Genomic DNA, 11,720 nt, shown 5'->3' with positions numbered 1-11,720 from the left:
AACTTCTGTATTCTTAGGCCTTGTACCCAATTATTTACAGGAGACATAGGTGAGACAGCTGTGAGCATTCATTGTCCTTTAGCTAAAGATGTGGTGAAAGGTTACATCTGAGGCCTGTTTTTTGAGTTTGGTAAGAAAAAAAAAAAAGCAGACTATGTCTAGATCTGACAGTAAAAGCTCTAGGAGTGAGGATTAAGGCCTGGTCTCCCACATCTGTAGCCTTCTAAGACAGAAGTTGGCAATATGACCATGGGACCTGAGTGTGAGATTAAAACAGACCTGCAGAATTAGCTGGGCTTGGCAAGGGTGGCGGAGGTGGTGGGTTTTTTGTTTTGTTTTCTGTATCTGAGCCTGTTGGGAAGGCTCTCGGGCTTTAAAATTTATCTTTACCAACTCCTGGATGGGGGCTCAGGGACCATCCTCGGATGTTTCGTGAGACAGTGAGACCATGTTTGCATCTGTAAGATTGTAAGTATATTTTTGGACACGCTAAAGGGCTTTTTCATGTATGAGGTGACTGAATATTAATTTGCGTTTGTTGACCATCAAATATTTAACCTTAGGTTTAATTTCTGTTAAGCTGGAGCCTTAAAAAAACAAGCATAGTCCTTTAAAGTGAGGGCATGACAGTTTTCTCCAGGATTTCATATATAAAAAGTCCACAGCTTATAAAAGTCTAAGCCTATATTATAGATTAATAATATTATCATATTCAGAAAACAAGACCAAGCATATTTTAACCTTTCTGAGAGTGAAAAATATAGCATAAAAACCAAGTCTTAACATAAACAAATAAGTGTTTTTTTTTAAATTAATAGCTCTCAATTTAGAGTATCCTTGGAATTATATTATGAAGTTTAAGGGTATCTAAGCAAAAACTTTTATCTAGTAATCCCCAAGTTCTTAGTTTTAGAATAAACAACATAGTAGAACAGTATAGAACAACTTAAAAATTATAATAGAATTTATTATACCAAGTCTATTGGCCAGAAAGCCTGTGGTGAATCCAGATCATAGGCAGCTCATGGAGGGAGAAACAACATTTATTCATTATTTCAGGAATTGATAAAGACATAGGCAGTTGGACATACATTTTAAATTAGCTTGCTAATCTGAGCAGACCTTTATAACCTTGAAATTTTATCATCATATAAAAATTATTTTGAACTAGCTGGATCATATATACAGCTTGTTGATTTTAGCCTAAAAGGAGATAAAATAGAGTTAATTATGACTAAGGAAGCCTTATAAATGTAAACCCAATGAGCAAACTATATATATCCTTAGATAAGACTTCATGGCATTTTAAAATATTTTTAAAGAGCAGAGCGTACAGAAATTAGGAAGAAAAGATTTTCTTTAAAGCTGGAAGTAGGGCCTTAGAGATCAGAGATTTTGAGAGCCATTGTTAGAACAGTGCTTGGAGTCCTCAGGAGTGGGGGAGGGGTGAGCATCCATGAGACCCCAGTGCATGGCATGGCTTTCCTATCCTAAATCTACTTGGTGGCTCGCCATGTGTTGAACACAGCTTCAGTGGCGCCTAGATGGCCCTCCTGGCCTGGCGATGGTTCAAAACGCTCCTCTCCTGGCATGGCTGAGTGGGTGTCTGTACAATTAAAAATGGTCCTCTGAGCATAAGCGTGAGAGCAAGCAGGTAAATTTGCTTACCTAACAGCGATGCAGGCTGTGTGCTATTTTGTTTCTGACCTGTTGGTCCAATCTCCTGCTGGTTGTAGGGCAGCATCCAGAGGTCCTAGACCAAGCCAACGTGCAGTGGGGGTGGGGAGGGGCTGGGGGGCGGGGGGTGAGTGGCCCATCATCCGTCCAAGGCTGCTCAGGTCTGAGCGGCCATGGGCAGAGGGGCCTCGGGCATACACCGCTGAGTGCTGGGTAGTGATAGGTGGAACAGAAGACCAGTCTGTTGCAGGTATCGTGGTTCGGGTTAATGGGTCCTAGCGTGACCAGACCCAGATGCCATCAGGAGAGTCCTTCCTGGCCCAACACAACAATGTTATTTTAAAAATGATGCCACAACAGACCTTATATGAAAGAGTTTATTCAGGTTACTAGGCAATCCAGAAGCAGACTGACTACTGAACAGATTTCCCATGCTTGTCTGTCTAGCAAAGGTTTTATTGATCAATGTCCTTGCCAGCAGGTGTTAGTTGACATGTGGGGCTCTGGGTGAGCATCTCTGTTTCCACCTCACCCTGGAGACTCCACAGGGAGGAGAACTTGCAGAACAGAACGAGAACAGCTGTGTAAATGTGGGAACATTAGGTGGGAGGTGCATGCCAAATATTAAGATCTATCAAAACTCAGTGGCACTCCAAACAGCACTGTATTGTAGGTACAGATCAAAAGACAGAGAGAGCCAGGGGAAAGATTCACAAGTAAGAAAACCGGCTTAAAAAAATAGCTGATACCGCAGCTCAGCTAGGAAGCAACAAGCATTTAATAAACAATAAAGGGTCACGTACTGGAAATACCGATTGCCCGTGTCATTCTTTACACAAAATATCAAATTCAGATCGATGGAGGGGTTTTATGAAAAAGAGATTTTGACTATTAGGGAGAAGTTCTACGAGAACGTCCCTTTTGCCCTCACATCCGGTACTGCTCCAACCCTAGAGGCCAGTGAAGACAAGAATGATTGTCCTAGTCAGCTTTCTCAAGAAAAAGGAGGGAAAAAAAGGTCATGTTTAGAGAGAGAGAGAGAGAGAAAAAAAGAGGTTCGCATGAATTCCAAACATCTGCCAATGAGGATGTCACTTTGGAATAGCAAGTCGGGCATACTTCAAATCAAGTTGAGTACTCTTGCCACGCTTTTTTGCACCTGTGTAGCCAGGGATGGGGCAATGTGACGAGAGTTTGCACTACCTGTAGTCTAAGAAACAACTTTGTTGTTCTTAGAGTAAACACTTTTTTTTTTTTTATCAAATATGCTTAAGTAAAAAATGCTAAAAATGAAAACGTCCACTGACCTAGGATATCCTGGGAGTGGAGCAGACAGTCCGTCAGTGTGCTCTTAGCACACGAGAGGTGTTTGGCAGCTGCGCTGAGCAACAGCGGAGAGCAGTGACAGGGATGCAAACGCAGCCAGGGCGCTCTGCCACCACCCTGAGATAAGTCAAGCCCTTTAACACCAGGGGCTGCTAAGCGCTTATTCCACACTCCGAGCGAGCGAGATAAGCTGCCATTCATGCCTTGCAGCACACCCAGAGCAGGAAAGCAGCTGAGAGGAAAATCTAGGAGGTGCAGCTAGGCGTGGGCGTCATCGTTTAGGGATGAAAATGAGCACATTTCAAGTTGTTCTGACATGAGTTACTTAAGGATCTGTTAAGAGCCTGCAGTCCTCCCCGAAGGGGCTACACAGAGTAAGCCTGCCTGCCGGGCACTTTGCATTCGAAACCCAAGCCCCAATGTTTAAGGTGCTATTTGTTTTCTCATTTTGCAGGAACAGCTGAGGTCCGGATGGTTAGATGGAAGTGCCTGGGTTACCTGTGGTGGAAAAAAGTTGGAGTCACGCCCTTATCACTAATTCTTCCTAATTCTCTAAACTGTTCTTGTTAGGCTGATAGTTCAAAGGGCTGAGCTCTGAGGGAATAAAACTTTTATGGTTATCCACTGAGTTAGCCACAGTAGAGGGCTCTCGGGGTTGTCTGCTAAGGTAATTTCCCCGAGGCTGAAAGAACCCTCTGGCGTTGTTTTATTTCCTCATTCAGATTCAATTTCAAGTGCACCATTTCTAGTTTAAGGACAGGCTACAAGTCTACTTTCCTTCCTCCCTCTCCTTCTCCCTTTCTTTTCTTTCTTTCTTAAAAAATACAGCTGCGATGTCCGTAGAATTCGGTGGATGCGAGTTTTGGAGCAGTGCGCATGCTGACTTAGAGGAGTCATCAGCAGAGCCCTGTCCACAGAGCTATGAGGTCAGGGCTGGGCACCTGTGAGAAGAGACTAGAGGCTTTATAAAAGTATTCAGTTCAAGTAGATCAGCCTGTGGATGTCAGCACCACAGCCTGAGGCTGTATCACCATACAGCACTGCACAAATTAACTTCTAGTTCCCATTTTCACAATCGGCTGGGGCAGCCAGGTAATTAAGAAGCATTAGGCTCTGAAAGCTGGAAGGAAACCTCTAACACTGCACAGGAAAGGAGAAGTGAGAGGAGAAATAACTGGGACCTGTCTAACCAGTGGGCAGCTGAGTTTTTTGATGATGTTCGCTGGACAAGCTTGAAAAGAAAGGATTCTCAGGGATAGTCTTAATCAATCAATGGCTGAAGTGTGTCACACATCAAACTGGAGTTAGGTGTGACTCATCTTCATCAAATGCTGTGCATGAAAAAGTATTTCTGAAAACTACGAGCTTTTTTTTTTAAAGTTATAATTTAAAGTAAAATTATGATGACAAATTCTTTGGTAGAATCAGCCTTCTGGATCCATAAAAAGAGGTCATCAGTGCCTTCCAAGCAACTTATCTTCCCTCTGCCCCCCAAGCCTTCGAAGTAATTTCTCCCCCTCATTCCCTGCAAAGGTGGACTTGTAAGGGCCAGATCCCACTCTAATGTGAATTTCAACGAAATAGCTCCCATTATGCCACAGTGTGACTGCAGACCTGGAAGCCACAAAGTGGATTTTAGACAAGGGTCTTCAAGCAGCCTGGCTTGATTCGATTTATATTGTGTGTGTCCAGAGGATCAAATGCCTGATCCTCCATGAGGGCCTCCAAATTATTAGTAAATATTTAATGTTAACAGTCATCATTAATTATTCCTGAGCACTTGGAAGGATTGGCTTGATATTAGCACCTGAGAGGGATTCTTGTGAGTGATAACAGCAGAATTCCCTAAATAGGCAGCCAGACAGCTAAACCTTGCACGAGGCCCTCAGTCATGTGTGTGTGGGAGGGATCAACTTTATTAGTGAAGATTTCAGCAGTTGCTTTGATTCTTCTGTCTTGCTCCTCGGCGGTCATTGGCTTAGTAAGATGGAACCTCCCAGCACAGTGTATGAGAGAGCCGAGTTGCCAAAAATGTGATAAAAAGGATTCAAAAAATTTGCTCCCAATCTATATTCCAGAAAGAAGAGTGACCCTTCTCTGTTGCATGGTTGACATAGTTCTGAGTTGCATCAGCTTCCACGCGATAAGGTTAGAATGTCCGTCTTTTCAAATAGCACAGACAGCTTGTGGGCAGGAGTGTGTTTCATTCATGCATCCCTGAACCCGGAAAGGAGGCTGGTACGAAGGATGCTTGGTAGCCGATAAACGTGGGTGCTGTGACGCAGTACTGTCACCTGTTGGAGCTTTGGAATCACCAACATTTCATTTCTGGCTGTTTCTCTTTAGACAGTGTTGCCAGGAGACTGGGCAAGGCTTGCCTTTTGGAAAGCCTGGCCATTCCAGTTACTGAGGGGACAAGAAGGGCAGACCTTCTTCCAGTCAGAAGGGCATACCCCCCCTTATCCACACAGTTTCGTCGACCCTCTTAGTTTTCTTTCTGTGCTTACTTTAAACTCTGTCTTTCTTCTTAAGTGGACAGAAGTACTGTTCCAGGGAAAGGAACCATCGATACAACTGATGCCATTGGTTCTGAGCCTTAAAGCTGCTTCCAACCAGAGCATAATTGTTCCACTGTGTTGTCTGGTCCAGGTCATCAGGGCACTACATTATATTTAGGAGAAATCTTCACAGGCACAGAACGACTGCCCAGAGTTCCACTTCTTCACAATGTGTGCTCTCTGAAACCTTGGTGAGGCAAGCAGCCCCAAGGAGGCCAGGAATCTTGAGCCTCCGCCAGAGGCAACGTTATCGCAGCCGACAGTTCGCCGTTCCCCACCTCTGCTGGAACAAATGTTCATCAAGCACCTCCACTCTGTAGTGCACAGTGGCCCGAGGCTGCCAGGAAAGATGCTCCAGTGCCAGCCAGTGTAACAATAGCCGGCTTCCATTCATTCAAGCCCCGCTCTGTGCCAGACAACAGTGCCCTGGCTTTCTGTCTGTTGTCTCATCCAGTCCTCCAAGCAGATGATGGCCTCAGGATTGTCATTATCCCCACTAAACAGAAGGGGGCGCTGTAAAAAAGTCAGGGAGAGGAAGATCAAAGATGATCCCCGCTTAACAACCCCCAAGCATTTCCGTGCCATTGTCATGTGTCCTCCGTGACACAGGCTCTGTGCCCCCACAAGGTTGCCTCAGTGGAGGGGAAAGTGAATGTAGGAAGTGACTCTCTGTTGCTCCTTTGAAACAGCTGAGAAACTTCCTTTCTGGTGCCCCGAGCTCTGCGCAGGAGGTAAGACTATTGAGAAAAGCAAGTGTAAAAGTGTGAGGAAGGAAGAGTGGAGACACTATAATAAAGACAGAAAGTATCAATGCACATGCTCGGTTGTACACTGAACTATTTACAGTCATGGCCTCTTAATCCTCATGGTTTCTGGAGGCCAATAGTATTCTGCACCCAGGAAAACTGAGGCTCAATGAAGAGCCGGAAGACCCACACTGAGGAGCACAGGATATGACTAGGATTCCGGCTCAGAGACGGCGGCTTGCTGGAGGCAGAGAAGGTGCTCAGAGCTGTGGAGACATGGCCCACAACTGACGTTTTACCTAACGGATAAAAACTGGAAAACCCGTGGTCTAAAGAGTGGTTGGTAGGGAAGTTTTGAGTTTGAAACGTCAGAGTAGAAATGAGAAGGTGGTAACAAAAAGTCAAAAGGAAGAAATGCAGAAAGTGGGGCCCAAGAAACTGGGTGCAGAGCTTTAGCAGTAAGAAGAATTATCAGCTTACTGAGAAACTACTCACAATATGTAGAAATCCCAACATTTATGGGTAGTCTTAAAGCATAACTTCCACCAAGTAAATGTAATATCATATAGAAAAAAAAATTAAGGACTTTCAGAATCTTCTATCTATATACTAAGTGCAGAGCCATTCCTACAGCCACTGATGTCAATTCTGATACTGAATTTCAGCCACTAGGAAGCGCAACAGCAAAGGGCAGGAGCAGAGCTGGCCCCCTGCAGGGCCACAGCAATGGTGGCGCCTAGGCGGTCTGCTCAGTATGGAAGATGAGCACTCCAGAAAAGGAGCACAGACCCTGAGCACAGGAGCACTGACTGTCCCTGACGAGGCCCTCCCGGTGACGCGGAGGATGGCAGCGGGCCTGGGAGGAGTAGGGTGTCTTTCAGATGGCGGGTGCTGCTCCCCTCGGAGCGGCTCACCTCCCTTTCCTTGCATCGCATCAGTGAGACAAACCTCACCGGAGGAGGAATCATCTTCCTCTTCCTGCTGAACTGCTGCAAACGACAATGGCACCCACGGAGACGCTTCACTTTGGTGACTACCGCATGCCCTTGGTCAAGGCCTTAACACCAACTTCTCTGGCCTTTAGCTGGCACTCCACAGACTCCTGCCTGTTCCTCTCCAGGATTCAGTCAAATCCCCTTTTCTCCCCGACCCCGGGTTCTGGCTGTGCACTCAAGGAGACATATTCACATTCCTCGGGAGGGCACAGCTGCAAGGACAGGCCTCCAGGGCTCTCAACGAGAGATCCTTTCCGGGCAGGGATTCCTCTAAGATATCTTTAACAGTCACTACGTGGGTGGCAAAGTGGTAATTCCTACTTCAGCTAGAAAGGGAATCTGTAGCCACATTTCTATTCATTTGCCTTCAGGAAATGAACATAAAACAAACAAACATGGAACCAATTTAATAGTGTCATATAAAACCTATTGCCAGAATCTCATGGCCCAACTTAGGGCTCCTCACTGTCCAGATTGTGGCATCTATGGTCAGAATACTGGCTCCTGGCTCCTTACTCATAGCTTCCAAAGCCTTTGTTTTGTCTCTTACAAAGAGGAGTAACGTTACTTCTCATTGTTAGGCTTAATTCTGAACACTTACAGTGAAGGCAGAGATTCACTCAGATTTGGGTTTTGAAACTATTTTCCTTTCAAGAGAAGTTTTGTTTTAAATTTAGTGTCTTCTATATCTCTTGTCATGCCTTAACCCACTATTCAGATGCATTTGAGAACTGCTTAGAATTTTAAAAAGCAAACAAGCAAACTATGACTGAATGACTACACAGTCTCATTCCCTGGCAGGTTCCATTCACTCCCACTGACAAAGTAGTTGTGAGAGAAGGCCAAGCCATAGCTCCAGCAGTTCCTTGTTGACTGTGTACACGGTGGGGAAGTCATGAAAACTGAAGTCGAAGCAACTTGGAGAAACATAACTCTCATCTGTCTGTCATTCCAGTGATGTGAAGACAGGAGTGAAAGAACCGGTATAGACAGAAGAAAGCAGAAAAGGCCCCAGAAATGCACAACCCCAGCCATAGGGGACTGACAACTATCTAGTCACCAGACCCCACAAGGGGACATAATTGTGACCAGATAAAGTTGGCCAGTGCTTCTCACAGTGTTCGGAGAAACTGGCTGAAGGCTGACAGTTAAACCAGATCTCAGTGAGTGAGGAATTCACCCAAGAGGTTGTTTTCAAACAGAAAACATCCTCAGTAGCACTGTAAGGACGAATCTAGTAGTTGACTAATAGTTTAAAAATTTCTGGTACTTGGGGCTGGAGAGGTGGCTCAGCAATTTAAGTGCATTTGGCTGCTCTTGTGGGAGCCCCAGGTTCAGTTCCAGCACCCATATGGTGGCTCACAGCTATTTATAAAGCCAGTCTTGGAGCCTCTGATGCCCTTTTCTGGCCTCTGAGGGCACTGCACATGCGTGGTGCACCTAGGCAAAGCTCATACACGTAAGATAAAAATGATAAATAAAATATTAGAAACAAAAACAGCTTCAGATGCTCAAGGCTGATTCAAATACAGAGGCATTTTGCTAATAGTCTGAGAAGTTGAAATCAATAGTTCCAGTCAATCTAAGGTGTCTCTTGCCTGCATTACCAGTGTCCAAGAGACAGAAGCTGTTAGGAGAGTTTCCATGAGTTCAAAGCTAACCTGGGTTACATCGTGGGAGCTTGTTTTAAAAAAACAAACAAACAAAAAAATCAAGATAACAACAAAAAAGTTGGGTGAAAGTGTTATACGCACTTGTAACATTTGGTGCCTCTGTATTAACTCACCAGTGGAAAGCGCCATCCTGTGCAAATAGACTTGTGATGTGCCTGAGGTAATTATTTCACTACTTGTTGAAGCAATCCTCGGGAGGTTTTACAGGGAATGGGACGACGCTGAACCGTTGGGCAGGGAAGCAACACTGTCAGAAAGAGCTGTAAAATATGGTTTTAATTTGCATCTTCTTTTCCTTTATTATAAAAATAGTTTGACATCAATAAACATTCACCGAGGTTATTGACACTTAAAAAAGGGTTATCAGAACAGCGGCAGGGCAGGACCTTGTCAAGCCTCAGGCATGGAGTTCTTATAAAATACGGGGACCCTGCCCCCATGTGGGCCTCTGAGCAGTGGCTGACAGAGAGTTTTAAATTTTGTTTCTAACCCTAAACTCCAACCTCCAAGGAAATGGGGCTGCTGGCGTGTGACAGTAGGGAGAAAGGAGGATTCCAAGTTGGAGTGGAAACCAGAACAAGCTCGCAGAACAAGCCTGTGTGTTTGCAGCATTGCTTTACAAGGCCAGATGGCAGGCCGCTCTTCAGTATATGGCCATGGCTCTCCCTGGCTTCTTCCCGGTAGTGGTGACAAGATTCCACAGTGTCTGTTTGGAGAGTTACACATTCATTCACCATCAGAATTTCAGGGCAGTTGACATTTGGACCTCTGGTTGGGGATTCTTTCAGAATGGACCATGTATGGGAAAAACTGTGCACGATTCCAGAGAAGGCAGAAATGAGATCTCAGATTGGAAACTAAATTTAGTCGCTATGTGCATGCCGGTCCCTGTCATGCTCCCTCTATCTCCTCTCACGAGGCACACGGTGTCTGATAGCAGCAATGGGAGGCTTTGTGATGCTCTTTCAGATGCTTTGGAAGGACTTAGCATTACCCTTCGGTACCCATGACTTACAAGAATGACTCATCCCATTCCATTGCCCAAAGCGCAATGACAGATGTCAGGATTCAAAGAGAGCAGGATTCAGAAGCAGTTGCCAGCACACACTTTCCATTCAGAACTTACAGCATGGTGAGTTACAATGTCAGGACTTTGGGAAAGGGTAGTCATCATGAGATGTGGTCGGGTAGTGACATGCTGGTATTTTATCCTGGGGTGACTGTTGTTGGTAAGTCAACGTGTCCTTACCAGAGGGAACGCCTTCTTGGCTGAACAAAAACATGATACGAATTCTAACAGGAACATATTAGGGTGGGACCTATTCAGAGCTCATAGCCCCTCCATCAGTGCTTCTTCCATTTTTTTTTCAAGTTCACACCTTCAGGAGCAGACGGTTGGACAGGGCACTGCGACGGCCTGTTAGAAAGAAAGGAACGCAACAGGGAAATGAAAGATTTGTTCAACAAGCTAAGGGTTCTGGGTAGAATTCAGAATGAAGGGGAGTGAAGTGGGGGTGACATCTTCCTAGAACTTCTAAAATACAGACACAGTGCTGGGGCCAGTGAGAGATGCTACAATATAAGGGTGATGCTTGGGTCTGCCTCCCCTGGATATGAAAGAAAGACACAGAAAGGATTTTGTGCTAGTGTGCCTTCATTGCCCTTCACTATTTCTTCTACAGAGGGGGTTGGTGATAAATCACAGTGATAACATCATAAGAGTGAGGTATTTGAGCTTTACAAAATAAGCACTATCTTAAACTTGGTTTCTTGGTTATAAAATTCCATTTCTGATCTTTATGATCAACTTGGTAAACCCATTAATAATAATAATAATAAAAACAATGCATATCCAGTATTCATGACTTGAGTCAACCTGCTGGGGTTTGGAAAGATAGCTGAAATCTCCAAACCTAAGCCACACAGACCAATGTCATCATTCAGTTCCCATGCCGCCTGTGCTGGCTAGTTCTATGTCAACTTGACACAACTTAGAGTCATCGGAGAGGAGGGAATTTCAAATGAGAAAATGCCTGCATAAGATCCAGCTGTTGCCAGCTGTGGGAGGTGCTAGCTTGTAATCCTAGCACTTGGGGAGGGGGAGGTGGAGGCAGAGGCCGAGGCTGAGGCAGATGGATCTCTGTGAGTTTGAGTCCAGCCTAATCTACGAAGTGAGTCAAGTGAGCCAAGGCTACACAGAAAAACCGAGACTCAAAACAAAACAAAACCAAAGATCTGGCTGCAGGCAAGCCTGTATGGTATTTTCTTAATTTGTGGTTGAGGTGGGAGGGGCCTACTCCATTATAGGCAGTGCGACCCCTGACCCCCAGCAGGTGGTCCTGGGTACAGTGGGCGGGGCAAGCCATGAGAAGCAAGCCAGTGAACAGCACTCACTCCTCCATGGCCTCTATGACGGGTCTTTAAACCAACAGTATTCTATATATAAAATTTATTATACACAAAATCAAACCATTAAAATTTAACAGATATAAAGCACATAGTTGATAAATGATTAAAGATAAGAAAATGGTTTTACATAAAATGTTTTATACAAAATTTATAAAGAATGCTTACAACATAGTTTTAGCTTAATTGACTATAATACATAAGGTCAAATTCTGTTACATCCACATGAAATGTATAAAAAACAATAAGGATTTCCTAAGTATTCAACTCTCCTTACTAATGTTTACCAAATCTTAGCAATGTTTATAAAACTGGCTTACAAAACCCAGAATTTGTACA

The 11,720-nt window shown here is 44.6% G+C and overlaps 1 protein-coding gene across 1 annotated transcript in view; it reads left to right on the top strand.

Moving 5' to 3' along the window:
- Positions 1-2,534: 2,534 nt before the first annotated feature.
- The window catches only part of LOC129684310 (gastrokine-3-like), a 35,019-nt gene continuing 25,833 nt past the window's right edge, over positions 2,535-11,720 (top strand). The window contains exons 1-3 of the mRNA XM_055617428.1: positions 2,535-2,613; positions 6,251-6,292; positions 6,973-7,172. Coding sequence (XP_055473403.1) covers positions 2,535-2,613; positions 6,251-6,292; positions 6,973-7,172 — 321 coding nt within the window. The remainder of the gene's footprint in view (positions 2,614-6,250; positions 6,293-6,972; positions 7,173-11,720) is intronic.

The sequence above is a fragment of the Psammomys obesus genome, unplaced genomic scaffold (assembly GCF_907164565.1).
Source record: "Psammomys obesus unplaced genomic scaffold, mPsaObe1.curated_primary_1811, whole genome shotgun sequence".
Lineage (NCBI taxonomy): Eukaryota > Metazoa > Chordata > Mammalia > Rodentia > Muridae > Psammomys > Psammomys obesus.
The sequence above is the reverse complement of the archived record's forward strand: the minus strand, read 5'-3'. Positions and strand labels throughout refer to the sequence as shown.